We start from the raw sequence: 18,217 nt of genomic DNA on the forward strand, positions 1-18,217 counted from the left end.
GATTCAACATGACAGAGCTGGCTAGGACACAGGGGGGTGGGGGAGGGGAAGGGAGGGCAAGAAAAATATTTAACAACTTCTATAAATATATTAAAATGTCAGCAACAGATGTGGAAAGCTCATGCACACGAGACAGGGAACTGAAGAACCAAACCACTTCAGGCTTGACCTCTCCTTTTCCAACTTGAACGGGGGGAAGTGAAGAATTTACAGCCATCTCCTAACAGCCTCTCTCCACTAAACCTCCAGGTACTGAATTCACACCGAGGTTACACAACACATGAACAAGCAGCAGATGCATGGAGGGAACCACAGGAGCTAGAGGCATCGTGTGGCCTGCCCAGCCCAGAGGCAAAGAAACCAGCAGGAGAGCCTGGATCTGAGGTGGGCAGAGATACAATCAACGTAGCTAACTGGACACCCGTCGGCTGGAGGAGCTAACCCACAGCACGGGAAGGGAGAGCCTCAGGGACACGTGAGGTACCCAGCCTCAGTAGTGAGAGGAGCAGAGATTTGCCTTTCAAAAACTGGGTCTGTTGTGGACTGGCCTTGATGCACATGCAGCAGATTTGCTTTGGGGGTGCAGGAGGGTTAGTTGGGAATGTCCGCGCTGGTGTTGCGGTTGCCGTATTTGTGGTGGATGATCAGCAACACGACCCCTAAGAAGAAGCAGATGGACCCAACAGTGATGTAAGCAATGCCCAGGAAGGGATTTTTGCCTCCCATCCAGGAGATGGTGCTTAGGATCATTCTTTTTCGGCCATCAAAGCTGTGTACAGGATAATCTGGAGGGGGGGAATACGTTAAGGAAAACAAGAAGCAGGTCTCCAGATCTTGCTCTAGGTGAGCACAGGAAAGCTCTGGGGCATTTCACTCAGATCCCAAACACAAGCTGCTGCCTTTAAACACTGGAAGAAATAACATGAAGCTAATATGAATCACAGAATTGTCAGGGTTGGAAGGGACCTCAAGGATCCAACCCCCCTGCCATCAGCAGGGATACCTCACACCCAGAGCAGGTTGCTCACAGCCACATCCAGCCTGGCCTTAAATACCTCCAGGCATGAGGCTTCCACCACCTCCCTGGGCAACCTGTGCCAGGCTCTCACCACCCTCATGGGGAACAACTTCTTCCTAACACCCAATCTGAATCTCCCCACTTCTAGCTTTGCCCCATCCCCCCCAGTCCTATCCCTCCCTGACACCCTCAGAAGTCCCTCCCCAGCTTTCTTGGAGCCCCCTTCAGATACAGGAAGGCCCACGGGGGTCATGGAGTCTCCCTCTCTAGAGATATTCCAAACCTACCTGGCTGTGCTGCTGTGTGAGCTGCTCTAGGTGCCCCTGCTCTGGCAGGGGGTTGGACTGGATGAGCTTTGGAGGTCCCTGCCAGCCCCTGGCATTCTGTGATTCTATGACCAGGGAGGTGGTTGGGGACCCCGATCCTGCTCTGGCAGTGAGGGAGAGAAGCCTGGAAGAGGTTGCCCAGAGGGGTTGTGGAGTGTCCCTCTCTGGAGGTATTTCAACTCCAGCTGGCTGTGCTGCTGTGTGCGCTGCTCCAGGTGCCCCTGCTCTGGCAGGGGGTTGGGCTGGATGAGCTTTGGAGGTCCCTGCCAGCCCCTAACACTCTGTGACTCTGTGAGGAAAGGCGAGCTGCGAATTTGAGCGTGCACAAATCTCTCTCCACGTAATCCAGCTAAGCCCTTAGCCCCTTGCAGAGGCTTCCCAAAGGATACTGTATGTGATAACCAAAGAATAGTTTCCAGCCTGCAAGGTAGGCTGCAGGTTGTCCTTCCTCTCGATGAGGCGGTAGAGCTTGCGGAAGGTGGGCAGGGCAGCCGTGCGCATCCAGACGATGAAGTCCTCGTTGATGAAGCCATTGTTGTCAGGCTCAGAGTCCAGCATGTACACTGGCTTGGGCCAGTTCACAGGCTTTGTTGTGCCTAGGATTGGACAAAACCACAGCAACAGGCTTGTATTTGTGATGCAGGACTGAAGTCACGAGCTGGCTCGTCAAAACTCACTCTAACAGCACAGAAAACATAGTCGCCTCTAATCGCTGTGAACTCGGCAGTGCTCATCCTGGAATGCACTGGCATGGAAGGGACCTTTAGAGGTCATCAGGTCAAACCCCCTCTGCAGCAAGCAGGGACACCTCCAACTCGATTAGGCTGTTCAGAGCCCCATCAAGCCTGATCTGGGATGTCTCCAGGGATGGGGCTTCACTCTCTCCAGAGGAGACTCCACGGCCTCCCTGGGCAGCCTGCTCCAGGGCTCCCTCACCCTCATACCAAAGAATTTTCTCCTCCTGTGGAGCTGAAACCTTCTCTGCTCAAGTTTGTCTCCATTGCTCCTTGGCTTCTTGCTGTGCAGCACCCAAAAGAGTTTGGCCCCTTCCACTTGAACCCCAGGGGTCTCAGTCTCTCTTCACAGGGGAGATGCCCAAGTCCCCTAATCACCCTCATGGCTCTCCCCTGGACTCTCTCCAGCAGCTCTCTGTCTCTCTTCACCTGGGGAGCCCCAAACTGGACCCAGGATTGCAGCTGTGCTCTCAGCAGGGCAGAGCAGAGGGGGAGCAGAACCTCCCTAGCCCTGCTGGCCACACTTTTACTTAGTGACACAGCTCCCCATTATCATGAAACCAATCCTGTTCACTCATTACAGAGTTTTGACTACCACTTCCTGGACCAGGAGCAAATAAAACTCTGTACAGTCACAGAGTCACATAGCTGAGATGATTCCACACCAATGCTTTTGCTGTATTGGGAAAGCAAGACTACAGTGTGTTAGGGTAAGGTATCTTAACATGTAATTTGGCTGTGACTAAGCAAGACACCCACATCAGGTTAAACCTGAAATTATTAGATGCCTTGCATAAGCACACACCCCCCCCCCCCACTCTGAGCCCTGAGGAAGATGATATTCAGACAGTAGTACTCAAAGAAAACTAGTTTGCCAGACTGCATTTAACCTAACAAATGAGAGACATGAGTCACTCCTCCTCACAAAAGAAGAATCAGGTTTTGGTGTTGAATGTGCACTGTCTGGCAGTAGAAACATCTAAATGGAAGCTCCCTATGAAAGCTGCAGGATTCCTTTTCATGTTAAATCTAAGCCTTACAGCAGCTGCATTGGGTTTGGCTAGGACAGAGTTAAGTTTCTTCACTGGAGCTGGTCCCCTGCTATGTTTGGATCCTGTGATGAAAGCCATGCTGGTAACACACCCATGCTTACACAGCATCAAGGCCTTTCCTGCTTCTCTCATCACTGAGTAGGCTGGGGGTGCACAACAGGCTGGGAAAGGGACACAACCAGGACAGCTGACCCTAACTGACCACAGAAAGGGACACTGCATTCCCTATCAGGTCATACTCAGCTATACAGCTGGGCAGACAGAGGGAGGCAGGGGCTGCCACTGCCTGAGGGCTTGCTTGGTGGTGTGCAATTCAGCCTGGAAAAAAGAAGGCCCTGAGGAGACCTTCTAGCAGCCTCCCAGCACCTGAAGGGGGCCTGCAACAAAGCTGGGGAAGGACTTCTTATGAGGGCTTGTAGCGACAGGATGGGGGGGAATGGCTTTAAGCTGGAAGAAGGTGGATTTAGACTGGAGATAAGGAAGAGATTCTTTACACTGAGGGTGGTGAGACACAGGCCTGTGCCCAGTGTCTCACCCAGGAGATTGTGGCTGTCCCCTCCCTGGAGATGTTGAAGGCCAGGCTGGATGGAGCCTTGAGCAACCTAGGCTTAGTGGAAGGAGTCCCTGCCCATGGCAGGGGGGTGGGAATTAGATGATCTCTTAGGTCCCCTCCAATCCAAACCATTCTATCCATCTGTGAATTGTTTCCTTTTGCATCACTCATTTTACCTGGGGTTTGTTTTCCTCTTTTTGTAGTTTGGGTTGGGTTTTCACTACCTTTGTTTTTTTAACTATTATTAAACTGTCTATCTTTCACCCTTCTGGCTCTCCCTCTCCCACCTCACAGCTGTATGGTGCTTAGCTGCCAGCTGGGGTTCACCTATGAGAGCAGTGCACATATTGAGCTCTTCTCAAGAGCCAAGGTGAAAAAAACAAATAAGCAGGAAAAAAACCCCAACAGATTAATTCTTACAGCAAAGGTAAAAAAATGAATCCCTTCCCCATGAGATTTGCAGCTTTCATTATTTAAACACAACCTTTGGAGGCAGCAGAGCTGTCCTGAGCTTGGATTTCTTCAGGGAACTACAATATTTGATTGCTATGTTCAGTAAAATGTCAGTGAGGTAAAATTAAGAGCAACTAAAAATGTGTTTGAAGAGTTCCCTTATTCCTAAACCTTCCCTCTGTGGGTGTTTGTTTTGTTGGGGTTTTTTGGTGTGGTTTTATCATTGGGGTTTTTTGGGGGTGTGTGTGGGTTTGGGTTTTGCTGTTGTTTTGGGTGGGTTGGTTTGTTGTTTGGTTGGGGTTTTTTTTTACCTTGGAAAAGTGCAGTTAAGTTATTTCCATCTCCTGTAGGATTCCTGAACTTCACATTTTTGTCTGTCCACCAGGCAATGCCCTTTTTGATCAGAGTGATAGGCACTGTGGTCTCATTTTCGATGAGGTACAACGCCAGAGTATCTGGAGAGAAAGATAACCACATGAGGAAAGCAGCTGCAGACACTGGCATCAGGCAGATCATCCTGACAAGCAATAAACCAAATCACCTCCAGGAGACATGAAACACAACTACCAGACAAGGCATTTGGCCACAACCACCCCAGGCAGTGCTACAGGCTGGGGGCAGAGTGGCTGAGAGCAGCCAGGCAGAAAGGGACCTGGGGGGACTGGTTGACAGCAGCTGAACATGAGCCAGCAGTGTGCCCAGGGGGCCAAGGCCAATGGCATCCTGGCCTGCATCAGGAACAAGTGTGGCCAGCAGGAGCAGGGAAGTCATCCTGTCCTGTGTTCAGCACTGCTGAGGCCACACCTGGAGTCCTGTGTCCAGTTCTGGGCTCCTCAATTTAAGAAGGACATTGAGAGACTCGAAGGTGTCCAGAGAAGGGCAACAAAGCTGGGGAGGGGTCTGGAGCACAGCCCTGGGAGGAGAGGCTGAGGGAGCTGGGGGTGTTGAGCCTGGAGAAGAGGAAGCTCAGGGGAGACCTTCTTGCTCTCTACAGCTCCCTGAAGGGAGGTTGTAGCCAGGTGGGGGTTGGGCTCCTCCCAGGCACCCCGCACCAGAACAAGAGGACACAGTCTCAAGCTGTGCCAGGGGAGGTTGAGGCTGGAGGTGAGGAGAAAGTTCTTCCCAGCAAGAGAGGTTGGCCTTTGGGATGTGCTGCCCAGGGAGGTGGTGGAGTCACCATCCCTGGAGGTGTTCAAGAAAGGCTTGGATGAGGCACTTGGAGCCATGGTTTAGTTGTCAGGAGGTGTTAGGTCTTAGGTAATAGGTTGGACTTGGTGATCTCTGAGATCTTTTCCAACCTGGTTGATTCTGTGATTATCTGCCTGCCACAATCACAAGCTGTTCTGCAAGAATCAATCTGTTTTAGACAGGAGTGTATCATCCATCACACTCCAGAGCAGCACCAGCTCCTCACAACAAGCACTCCCCACAAGTACTTTTGTATGCCATCAGATTAATTCTTTGCAGCCATTCTGAATGAAGGCAACAGCAGCACAAGGGAATTATTTTACTCTCAGCAATGAAAGCATGCCAGTTCCAAAGAGAAAGAACACAGCTCAGGGTGCCTTTACTTGGTACAACTGACAACACAAACCAAATGGGATCCCAGAAACAGCCCAGGGATAAATCCCAGGTGTCACCATACCATTGAACATGCTGTTGGCAATGGCTCCACAGGGAGCAATGGGCTTGTCCTCGTTGGTGCGGTAAGGCTCACATTCCTTACTTGGGTTCTGACAGCCAGAAAGGAGAAACAAAAAGGCAAATGAGTCTCTGCTACTTGACACAGCCTGGGTTTGCTGCAGTACTTCAATGAGCACATCTTAAACACACCATAAAAGAACCTTTTCACGAGCCAGGTTACTTACAAATGCTTCACCACTCAGCATTAACGAGCGTGGCTGGGGGTTCTGTAGTAAGCAGGAATGGAATCTGAACAGACTCAGAGACTTGTCAGGGTTGGAAGGGACCTCAAGGAGCAGCCAGTTCCAACCCCCTGCCATGGGCAGGGACACCTCACACCACAGCAGGTTGCTCACAGCCACCTCCAGCCTGGCTGCAAACACCTCCAGGCAGGAGGCTTCCACCACTTCCCTGGGCAACCTGTGCCAGGTTCTCACCACCCTCATGGGGAACAACTTCTTTCTAACATCCAATCTGAATCTCCCCATTTCTAGTTTTGTTTTCATTCCTTCAAGTCCTATCCCTCCCTGACACCCTCAAAAGTCCCTCCCCAGCTTTCTTGTAGCCCCCTTCAGATACTGGAAGGCCACAATTAGGTCACTTCAGAGCCTTCTCTTCTCCAGACTGTACAAGAGAGAAGGCTCCAGGGAGACCTAAGAGCAGTCTGCCAGGACCTGAAGGGGGCTCCAGGAAGGATGGAGAGAGACTGTTTACAAGGGCCTGCAGGGACAGGACAAGGGGCAATAGCTTCAAACTAGAGCAAAGCAGATTGAGACTGGATGTGAGGAACAGGTTCTTTACTCTGAGGGTGGTGGAACACTGGAACAGGTTGCCCAGGGAGGTGGTTGAGGCTCCTTCCCTGAAGACATTCAAGGTGAGGCTCCATGAGGCCCTGGGCAGCCTGATCTAGTTGGGGATGTCCCTGCTGACTGTGGGGAGGTCAGACTGGATGAGCTTTGGAGGTCCCCTCTGGCCTGGAGCTTTCTGTGATTGCTGACAGCTTAACAAAATGACAGCTGTGATGTTTTACCATACTGTGTGAACAGCAGACCAAGGCCTTAGGGTTGTCTTCTGTGGTGCCAAAGTTCTAGCCCCTCATTATTCTTATCAAACAAACTACTCTGCTGGGGGGTGATTTCTGCAGCAGGCAGAAGCCAGCTGCTCTCCCCCAGCCAAGCAGCACCACCTACCAGCAGGGAGCTGTTGTCTCCGTTGAGCTGGCTGTCGTCTCGAGACTTCACGTAGCGGCGGTGGTTTTGGTAGAAGTTGGACAGTCCATAATACATGAACACATTGCTCTGCCAAAAGCAAAATGGAGCAAGAAGGGCTTTCATCCACAACAAGCTTAACTTTGAACCTCTTCCACTCTGTGCTTACACTCCTGAAGTAAGTGTTTCAAGCCTTGCTTCACACTGAGCACAGGAGAGTACCGCACTCACCGAACTCAGACAGTACAAACATGCCACAAACTACCACAATGATATTCACCAGCACCAGCCCCAACACCTGAGCACATAACCTGATTGTTTGCCTCCAGTTTGTGAGAAAGCATTTATCCTATCAGTATTTCCAAGTTCATGCTGAATTATGTTTTGGGGCCCTCCCTACGAGAGAGACACTGAGTTGCTGGAGCGTGTCCAGAGAAGAGCAACGAAGCTGGTGAAGGGTCTGGAGGAAAAGGCTCATGAGGAGCAGCTGAGGGAACTGGGGTGGTTTAGTCTGGAGAAAAGAAGGCTGAGGGGAGACCAAGTTGCTCTCTGCAACCCCCTGAAAGGAGGTTGCAGTGAGGTGGGGGTCATTCTCTTCTAATAGCAGGTGATAGAACGAGAGGAAATGGCCTGAAAGTGTGCCAGAGGAGGTTTAGAGTGGGTATCAGGAAGGATAGCAAATCCTCTCCTGAAGGAGTGGTCAGGCATTGGAACAGGCGGCCCAGGGAGGTGGTGGAATCACCACCCCTGGAGGTGTTCAAGAAACCTGTGGCCATGGCACTTCAGCCCCTGGTTTAATGGCTGTGGCGGTGTTGCATCGACAGTCGGACTCCATGACCTTAGAGGTCTTTTCTAAGCAAAACAATTCTATGGCTCTAAGATTCCCTAGGTCTGTGCACTGTGAGTGTGGCCAGCAGGAGCAGGGAGGTCATTGTGCCCCTGTACTCTGCATTGGTTAGGCCACACCTTGAGTACTGTGTCCAGTTCTGGGCCCCTCAGTTTAAGAAGGACATTGAAACACTTGAATGTGTCCAGAGAAGGGCAACAAGGCTGGGGAGAGGCCTTGAGCACAGCCCTGTGAGGAGAGGCTGAGGGAGCTGGGGTTGCTTAGCCTGGAGAAGAGAAGGATCAGGGGTGACCTCATTGCCCTCTACAACTACCTGAAAGGTGGTTGTAGCCAGGAAGGGGTTGGTCTCTTCTCCCAGGCAAGCAGCACCAGAACAAGAGGACACAGTCTCAAGCTGTGCCAGGGGAGGTTTGGACTCGAGGTGAGGAAAAAGTTCTTCACTGAGCGAGTCGTTCGTCATTGGGATGTGCTGCCCAGGGAGGTGGTGGAGTCGCCGTCCCTGGAGGTGTTGAAGGGGAGATTGGACGTGGCACTTGGTGCCATGGTCTAGCTGTGAGGTCTGTTGGGACAGGTTGGACTTGATGATCCTTGGGGGGTCTCTTCCAACCTTAGTTATACTGTGAGACTGTGAAATCCTGCAGGAACAGCTCATCTACTTGCCAGCTGTACGGCACACAGGCTAAATCTGAATGTGTCAAACACAAGCATTCCATTCAATGCTGGCCATCCCCAGAGGCAGCAGAAACCATCTGGTCCCTATTGAACAGGCACACAAGAAGCAGATCCAAGTCCACAGGGAAACTAGCAGCAATCCTTGGGAACAGAGAGGAAAATACCTGAGTGGCAGAGCTGCTCCTGGTGGCTCTGAAATCAAGCAAACAAACTGCTGTATTTCACCTTGCATACAGGGCAGCATACCTCAAACGAGTGCTCCAGGGTGAAATTGATGGTGCAAGTACAAGGTGCTGAGCTGTCCCAGGACACATTTAAACACTTGTTGCAGGGACTGGAAGGCTCTGTTCCTGTATAGTCAATCTGGAACAAGAAAGCAACAACTAAAAGTTATTTACAATGATTTTTTAAATTGATTACTGAGCCAAAGAGCTGACAAGGCACTTGCTTGGCAGCACTATGACACTTCAGCTCCAAGAGCTCCCAGAGGTCCCTTCCCTTCCAAGCTGAGGGCCATCCCCAGAGGTCCCTTCCCTTCCCTCCTAAAGGCCATCCCCAGAGGTCCCTTCCCGCCTAAAGGCCACCTCCAGAGGTCCCTTCTGTCCCTGTGCTCCACTTCAGCCTCAAACAAGTAACACCGACCTGGGCCATTGCTGCTGGGGGAACCCAACCCAAACCACAAGGCAAAGCAAACCCCCCCACAGCCAAACACAAACAGCAGATCCTTCCAGATCTATGATGTTCCCAAACACAGGCACTAGATGATCAGCAGACCTGAGCTTCTGTAGGCTTGCCAGAGAGGGTAGATATCTAAGCCTAAACGATTCTAGATGAGGAAGAAATTCTTTACAGTAAGAGCTGTTAGACACTGGCACAGGCTGCCCAGGGAGCTGGTGGATGTCCCCTCCCTGGAGCTGGTGGATGTCCCCTCCCTGGAGGTGGTCAAGGCCAGGCTGGATGAGGCCTTGAGCAGCCTGGGCTAGTGGAAGGTGTCCCAGCCCATGGCAGGCAGTTGGAAGCAGATGATCTTTAAGGTCCCTTCCAACCCATTCTGTGACTCTATGAATCCAAGTTCAATTACAAAAGATATTAAATGCTGGCATTACAAAACTTCCTTTGCTGACCATTTTGATCCATCTCATTAGTCAGAAGAGTTTTTTTTTTCTTTAAGCATTTAAAGAGTAAACTGAAGTCACTAAGTGGCCAAGAACTGCTCTAAAACAGAAGAGGAAGCTGCTGGCACTGGCCTGCCAGGAGTGGACCAGGAGGATGATCAGTATTAAGCTGCCTTTAACAGTGTAGGTCAAAAAAAAGCCAGCCCTTGCAGTCTGGCCACAGAGGCTACCTGGGCAGTATGCAGAACACATCCTCAGCAGCCATAAGCTCAGCCTGTGGCCCAAGCCAACTGAAGCTCTTTGACCACACCAGCTCCACCTCTAGCCCCAGGCACATGAATGACAGGAAGGAATTAACCCGGGCTGCAAGTGAGGGAGAAGCAGCTGCCCTCTGCCTACAAACTACTTGTTCCTACCCTGACTGTGAACTTCCTGCTTAGAATTTAGACTCAGATTGGCTCAACAGACACCAGCTTAAGGCAAGAAGCTGTTTTAACAGCAGAATCACTTAAACCACACCTCCAGTACTTGATGAAAGGCTGCTGCAAATGGTTTGCCCTGATTCATGCTTGCAGTGAAATGCATTACCAAGAACTGAGAGGGATTTATGATCTGTTCTACTACCTGTATTAAGGCTAGCTTAAACAAACATGCAGCTGCAAGGGTCAGGGAACAACTGAAGCCTATTTTCACCTGGATCTTGTTCAAGGTCTCCCTGCCTTGCCACTTCTTCTGTATCTATTAAGCTGCAACCCTTCCCTCAGCATTTTTATTAGCATCTACTCTGCTGCCAGATTTCTGCATGCCCTAATGAGCCTAAGCTGAAAGAAATCAGCTTCAGAAGCTCTTAGCTGGCAGAGAGAGAGAGAGAGGATCACAGAGTCTTGGCTTCCTTCACTGAACAAGGTATTGGGTTGATGCTGAGCTAGAAATAGCACTACTGCAGCAGTCCTGGGCAGCTCTGGTCAGCTACAGCAGGTGGAGATACCACCACCACTGCTCTCAGCAATGCAGCTCATTCCTGGGGTGCAGCAAGGAAAGTGTGGCCAGCAGGGCTGGGGAGGTTCTGCTCCCCATCTGCTCTGCCCTGCTGAGAGCACAGCTGCAATCCTGGGTCCAGTTTGGGGCTCCCCAGTTCAGGAGAGAGACAGAGAGCTGCTGGAGGGAGTCCAAGGCAGAGGCAGGAGGATGCTGAGGGGACTTGAGCATCTCCCCTGGGAAGAGAGACTGAGAGCCCTGGGGCTGTTTAGCCTGCAGAGGAGAAGGCTGAGAGGGATCTGATCAATGTCTCTCAAGAGCTGAGGGCTGGGGGTCAAGGGGAGGGGGCCAAGCTCTTGTGGGTGCTGCACAGCAAGAAGCCAAGGAGCAATGGAGACAAACTTGAGCAGAGAAGGTTTCAGCTGCCCAGGAGGAGAAACTTCTTTGGGGTGAGGGAGGCCTGGAGCAGGCTGCCCAGAGAGGTTGTGGAGTCTCCTTCTCTGGAGCCTTTCCAACCCCCCCTGGCTGCATTGCTGTGTGGCCTGCCCTGGGTGCTGCTGCTCTGGCAGGGGGCTTGGACCTGATGATCTCTGGAGGTCCCTGCCAACCTCTAATGCACTGTGCTACTGTGATTTGTTGAAGGCTAACTCAGTGGGATTGCTTTCCTGCTCAAGTAAGCCTAAGCAAGCATTTCCTTAAGAAAGAATTTAAACCTCCACACCCAGGCCTTCTTTTCCAGTGTGCAGATTTGGTTTACATCAAGAACAAACTCAAACAGTCCAAGGTTACAGAAGACCTGACTTGGGAAAGAAATATAAATAACTACATTTTGTGGAGCAATATCTAGAAGGGAGCTCCAAGAAAGCTGGGGAGGGACTTCTGAGGGTGTCAGGGAGTGGTAAGGCTGGGGGGAATGGATCCAGGCTAGAGGAGGGGAGATTCAGATTGGATGTTAGGAAGAAGTTTTTCACCATGAGGGTAGTGAGACACTGGAACAAGTTGCCCAGGGAGGTGGTGGAAGCTTTAGTCCAATAGGTTTTTAAGGCTAGGGTGGATGTGGCTGTGAGCAACCTGATCTAGTGTGAGGCTGCCCAGGGAGATGGGGGATTCACCATCCCTGGATGTGTTTAAAGGTCATTCAGAGGTGGTGCTTAGCAATGTGGTTTAGTGGTGACCGTGGTAGAGCAGGGCTCATGGCTGGACCTGATGATCTCAAGGGTCTTTTCCAACCTCAATCCTCCTCTGATTCTAAAGACAGAATCCCATCATGGTCACACTGAAAATAAGGCTTTTCTTGGAAGCTGTTAGATCTTCCTCTCTCCATAGAAACAGATTTCCCTCATGAGGTTTTTGCAGCCAGGCTGGAGGTGGCTGTGAGCAACCTGCTGTAGTGTGAGGTGTCCCTGCCCATGGCAGGGGGGTTGGGACTGGCTGAACTTTGAGGTCCCTTCCTACCCTGATGATTCTGTGATTCTATGATCCCTAGAGGTCCCAAGAGAAATCAGTGTTTATATCCTTTGAAACAGTCAGAATACTACTAGGGGGGAAAAAACACCAAAACAAACCCAAACCAAAACCCAAACCGAAAGATCCCCAGGCACAACACAACCCCCCTCCAGCACTTAAGCTGCTGGAAAAGGTCCACATTTGGATTCAAGAGCTTCAGGAAGGCAATCAATGGAAAAGCTGCAGTTTGGGGCTCAGTCCATGCAGCTCTCTGAGAAGAGCACAGCTCAGAGGTACTGATGGCTGCAGCATCTAGTTCCAGGAAAGGGTGGGTTTGAACTGTACATCAATTTGTATTTCAGGGGCATAAATTATGCATCCTATTCAATCCCAATATGCTAAGTGTACAGTTAGAAATGGAGAGAGAGAGAGGCAAACACAGACACTTACAAGCATGCCATTGTCTAGGAGGTAGGTGTAAATAACCACCTCTGCTTCCTCCCCCAGTTACGTTTGTGAAAGACCTTAGTCACTGCACCTAGCTCCCAGAGGTCTTGCCTCCCAGAGCTAAACTTACAGCTGCTTGTGAAGAACACTTGGAGGTCACTAACCAGAGACAGGATATTAAGCTGGGACAAGAAAGGTCTCAAGAACAGATCTTACAAGGAGTGTCTGAAGGAAAATGAGGCTCAGGGGAGACCTCCTCACTCTCTCCAACTACCTGAAAGGAGGTTGGAGTGAGGTGGGTGTCCATCTGTTGTCCCTAGGAACAGTTGCCAGAATGAGAGGAAATAGCCTCAAGCTGCACCAGGGAGGGTCTGGAAGGGGCTTCTTCACTGAAAGGGTTCTAAAACACTGGACAATGAGCTGGCTGCATCCTACCCCTGGAGGTGTTTAGAAGCCACAGAGATGTGGTGCTGAGGAACTTGTTTAGCGCCAGACTTCAGAGGGGTCAATAATAGTTAGACTTGACCTTAAAAGTCTTTCCCAACCAAAAGGATTCTATGATTCTGTGTCTCAGCTAAACACACAGCTGCCAGCAGTGTCACTGATCTGTAAAATGCTTTGTCTGTGCTTTGTTGCTACAACTGTAAAGCCTTTCCTGAATTAAACTCACACTGCAGCAGGCTGCTCTCAGCCACCTCCAGCCTGGCTGCAAACACCTCCAGGCAGGAGGCTGCCACAACCTCCCTGGGCAGCCTGTGCCAGGCTCTCACCACCCCCATGGGGAACAACTTCTTCCTAACATCCAATCTCCCCACTTCTAGTTTTGTTCCATCCCCCCCAGTCCTATCACTCCCTGACACCCTCAAAAGTCCCTCCCCAGCTTTCTTGGAGCCCCCTTCAGACACTGGAAGGCCACAGTTAGCTGCTAGCAGTGTCACTGATACTAACAGACAAGCATTAGTCTGTAAAATGCTTTGTCTGTGTTTTGCTGCTACAACTGCAAAGCCTTTTCTGAATCAAACTCTTCCACTCTGCACTCTGGAGTGATCTCACTCAGAACTTGTGAGTTATTAACACTGGATGAAACAGGCATGAGGATCAGAGAACAGCACTCAAGCTCCCCCATCCTTACCTGCTTCCACCAACAGCCTGCTCATACTCTCAGAAGTGATGACCTCTGCCCTAATGATCTAACCTGGGATTGCTTCACCTGAGGTGGATGACACAAGAGTGAACTTGCACAGGGAAACACATGAACAAAACACTGAAACCCTTTCCAATCCTGACTGGCTTTGCATTAGAGAGGGTACAAGGCCTGCAACTGCCAATTGGCCTCCAAATCCAAAGGACCACTACTGCTTTGCATCTGCAGCCTGGCTGCACAGGAGGGAATCTGTCATGCTCCCAGCTCACCTGTGCATTGTCACACTGTCTCTTAGATGGGGACATCTCATCTTTGGCTCCCAGTACAACTTATGGGGATTACACAACAGAGCTGCTAAACAAGAGCAGCCTATAAACCAATAGGGACATGCATACAGCAGCAGTACAGGGAAGAGAAGTCACATTTTGGGACTCAAGAAACTCTGCTGCATTCCACAGAATGGGCTGGAAAGGACCTCAAGGCTCAGCCAGCTCCAACCCCCCTGCCATGGGCAGGGACACCTCACACTACAGCAGGTTGCTCACAGCCACCTCCAGCCTGGCTGCAAACACCTCCAGGCAGGAGGCTTCCACCACCTCCCTGGGCAGCCTGTGCCAGGCTCTCACCACCCTCCTGGGCAACAACTTCTTCCTCACAGCCAATCTCAATCTCCCCACTTCTAGTTCTGCTCCATCCCCCCCAGTCCTATCCCTCCCTGGCACCCTCAGCAGTCCCTCCCCAGCTTTCTTGGAGCCCCCTGCAGATACAGGAAGGCCACAAGGAGGCTCCTCAGAGCCTTCTCCTCTCCAGCCTGCACAACCCCAACTCCCTCAGGCTGTGCTCACAGCAGAGCAGCTCCAGCCCTCTGCTCCTCCTTGTGGCCCTTCTCTGGACACCTTCCAGCCCCTCCAGATCCTTCCTGGCACAGGGGAAATGTGGAAGTTTCCTCTCCCTATAGACCAACTCATACCCAGTCATAATGAATAAACTCCTGAGCTATCTTTATCTCATTACATTTATCTCAAGCCTCTCTATCACCCTGCTGCAGAAATGGCTATTTGCAGTGCACCTGCCAAAACAAAAGAGAGCAGGGATTTTTGTGGGGGTTTTCTTCACTCCTCTCCATTGAGCATTGCTGAAAGCATGTGACTGCTCTTATCTTAACTATAACATGACAATTCACAAGCCCACAATGCCTGGGGTAACCCTGGCAGTGTCCTCTGAAGCACCTGGGTGACATTTCAGGTGCTCTCTACACCCTGCTGTTCAGAAGCAGGCTCACAGACATGTGGACACTGCAAAATATACCTCAGCTGTCTGGGGTTTCACTTCTGCTTTTCTCCTTGACTAGAGTTCTAGTGCTCAACATAAAAGGAAAGTGAACATCGATTTTATCACAGGCTCACAGGATGTCAGGGGTTGGAAGGGACCCAAAGAGATCATCCAGTCCAACCCCCCCTGCCAGAGCTGACCATACAATCTAGCACAGGTCACACAGGAACACAGCCAGATGGGGCTTGAAAGGCTCCAGAGGAGCAGACTCCACAACCTCTCTGGGCAGCCTGTTTCAGTGCTCTGTCACCCACACAGGCAAGAATTTTCCCCTCGTGTTGAGCAGGAACCTCCTGTGCTGCAGCTCACATCCATTGCTCCTTGTGCTACCCCAGGGTGCAAGTGAGCAGAGCCTGTCCCCTCCCTCCTGACCCCCAGCCCTCAGATATTGATAAACATGTATTAAATCTCCTCTCAGTCTTCTCTTGTCCAGACTAAACAGCCCATGTCCCCCAGCCTCTCCTCCCCAGGCAGTGCTGCAGTCCCCTAATCATTCCTTGTTTGCCTTTCAACAGAGCTATGGAAATACAAAACCATTCATGGGCTGCCTCAGGATTTCTTCACTGGGCTTCATTGCCACATTGCTACCACAAGCCAAGCCACTGCCTTGACCACCACCTACCTGCAAGTGGCAGCTTCCCCTGATGGCTAGAAGTATTCCATCCACAAGAAAATATACTCTCCAATACAGCAATCCAACCCCAAAACTACACTTCCCCACCCCCCCAGAATCAATCTTGCTCTCTTCAGCTGACACTATCCAGAGCTGTCAATTTGCTCTCCAAGGCTGTCCCTCAGCCCTTTGGTTTTGTCTCCTTACAACACAAAGCGATCCTCTTGTCAAAGGGATGGAACTGTGGCACAGAGTTCAGTCTCCAGCTCATGCCCAGCAGCTTTGCACAGTGGTGTGGTTAATTACCACATGCAACCAGCTCAGTTTTTGCTAAGTATAATTAGGAAAAGCCACTCTTCAAGCTTTGGTTCTAGGTTTGCTCTCTCACAGAGCACCTAACACACAAAATCCTTGGTGCATGCCAAGGATTACAGAGTTTTGTCCTGAAACTACAATTACTTTGGCACACTTAATGATACACCTTCCATAGCCACGAGCTACCTCACACTTTCTGTGCTGCTGGGAACAAAACTTCCACTGGGATGTGCTGATTAAACAGCAGCATTAACTTCCCTGGAAGCTGACCCAGGAGCACTGGCAAGGCTGACAGGAGAGCCACACAATCACAGAGTGATAGGGCTTGGAAGGGACCTCTGGAGATCAGCTAATTCAAGCCCCCTGCCAGAGGATCACCTAGGGCAGGTTGGAGAGGACATGTCCTGGCAGGTTTTGATGGAGAGATGAAGACTCCATCATAGAATCAGTCAGGTTTGGAAGGGACCACAAAGATCATCTAGTTCCAACCCCCCTGCCATGGGCAGGGACACCTCACACTCCATCATCTCTCTGCACAGCCTGTTCCAGTGCTCCAAGACCCTCAAAGTAAATGAGTTCCTCCTGGTGTTTAGCTGGAGCTTCCTATGGTCAGGTTTGTGCTCATTACCTCTTGTCCTGTCACTGGGCACCACTGAGAACACAACTGGCTCCATCCTCCTGATGCCCACACTCTAAGTATTGATAAGAATCACAGAAACACTCAGGTTGGAAAAGACCCTCAGGATCACCAAGTCCAACCATTAACCCTGCTCTGCAAGGGGCACCCCTAAACCATAGCCCCAAGCAGCACATCCAAACCACCTAGAAACACAGCCAGGCTTGAGGACTCCACCACCTCCCTGCCCAGCACATTCCAAGCCCTGACCACTCTTGCCATGACAAAATGTTTCCTAATGTCCAGTCTAAACCTAACCAGTGGCAGCTTGAGGCCATTCCCTCTTGCTCTGTCACTAATTCCCTGTGAGAAGAGAGCAGCAGCAGCCTCTCCACAACCTCCTTTCAGGGAGCTGTAGACAGCAATGAGGTCTCCGCTCTGCCTCCTCTTTTTCCAACTGAGATTAATCCTCAGATTGCAGGTTCAACTTTTCACTCTACTGTCCTCTCACTTGCTGTCTTTCTGTGTTCTTAGGACATGCTCTCCCATCTCATTTCAGACTACTTCACCTTTATATTAGTAGAGTACCTGCTGCCCATAAGAAAATCAGACACAACTCATCTCACAGGGTACAACAGCAACCCTGAAGAGTCATCAAGTCAAGGATGCAGGTATGAAAGCTCTTCACCTCTGCAGGGCTAGCAGTATCTACTAACAGAGCTCATTCAACGAACGCGGCTAAGATCCCCCTTCAGCCTTCCCCAGGCTAAAAGGCCCCAAGTCCCTCAGCCCTTCCCCGCAAGAGAGACGATTCTCGTCCCTTCATCACCTCCATAAGCCTTTGCTCTACCCTCTCAAGGTGCAGCCTGCGCGGGGCCGAGGGACATCAGGCAGTTCGTTAACGAGCGCGAAGCGGAGCAGCCGTCGGGGCCGGGGGGGGTCCGCTCCTCACCGAGCCCAGCTCTACCTGCCGCCGGCAGGCAGGGACGGCGCCAGGCTTCGCGGGGGGGCGCACAGCCCCCGGCTCCGCCCGGCCCGGCGCACCTCGAGCGGGCACTGCCAAGCCACGGTCCCGCCCGGGCACCCGGCCAGCCCCCCACACTCAAGCGGCCGCCGCCGGCCGCCTCCCGCCGCGCACCTCGTACTCGCGGATGTTGTTGGAGGTGACGTAGATGCCGATGCCGATGGGGATGAAGATGAGGCCGATGATGAAGAAGGCCGGCAGCACCGTGCCCGCCGTCAGGATGGGCTGCCAGGCCGGCAGCCGCTGCTGCTTGAACGCCGTGTTATCGGGCTTGCGGGTCTTCACCGCCCCGCCGCCGCCTCCGCCGCCGCCGCCCACCGCTCCGCCGCCGGGCACCCCGACGCCGCCCGAGGGGTGCCCGTCCGCCTCCTCCTTCGCGCTGTAGTTCACCGCCATGGCGCCCGCCGGAACGCGCCGCCCCCGGCGGCACCGACCCACACCCCGGCGGCACCGGCCCCGCGCGTCACCGGCCCCGCGCGTCACCGCCGGCCCCGCGCGTCACCGCCTCCCCCCGCCCGCGCCCCACGGGAACGTCACCGGAGCCCGCTGCGCCTGCGCGCTCGGCCGCGGCGGAAGGGAGGCGGCGGGCGCGCGGCTGATGACGCGCCCGCCCCAGCGCTCCCAGCGGCGGCAGGAAGCGC

At 52.1% G+C, this 18,217-nt stretch overlaps 1 protein-coding gene across 1 annotated transcript; it reads right to left on the minus strand.

Moving 5' to 3' along the window:
- Positions 1 to 226: 226 nt before the first annotated feature.
- TMEM30A (transmembrane protein 30A) lies at positions 227 to 18,037 on the minus strand. The gene is made up of 7 exons (XM_054162536.1): positions 17,691 to 18,037; positions 8,793 to 8,909; positions 7,010 to 7,117; positions 5,782 to 5,869; positions 4,448 to 4,591; positions 1,734 to 1,940; positions 227 to 785 (listed from the first exon to the last, which is right to left on the minus strand). The coding sequence occupies exons 1-7, from the start codon at positions 17,970 to 17,972 to the stop codon at positions 592 to 594; spliced, it is 1,140 nt and encodes a 379-aa protein (XP_054018511.1). The 5' UTR covers positions 17,973 to 18,037; the 3' UTR covers positions 227 to 591.
- Positions 18,038 to 18,217: the final 180 nt, after the last annotated feature.

Source organism: Dryobates pubescens, chromosome 6 (genome assembly GCF_014839835.1).
Source record: "Dryobates pubescens isolate bDryPub1 chromosome 6, bDryPub1.pri, whole genome shotgun sequence".
Lineage (NCBI taxonomy): Eukaryota > Metazoa > Chordata > Aves > Piciformes > Picidae > Dryobates > Dryobates pubescens.

Bases quoted from the DNA above. Each gene is read 5' to 3' on its own strand.
- TMEM30A (XM_054162536.1), bottom strand. From the start codon at position 17,972: ATGGCGGTGAACTACAGCGCGAAGGAGGAGGCGGACGGGCACCCCTCG. The intron at 1,941-4,447 runs GTAAAAAAAAAC...GTCCAATCCTAG, and splicing joins CTTAACTGCACTTTTCCAAG to GCACAACAAAGCCTGTGAAC. The intron at 786-1,733 runs GTATCCTTTGGG...CCCCCCCTCCAG, and splicing joins TTCTTTGGTTATCACATACA to ATTATCCTGTACACAGCTTT.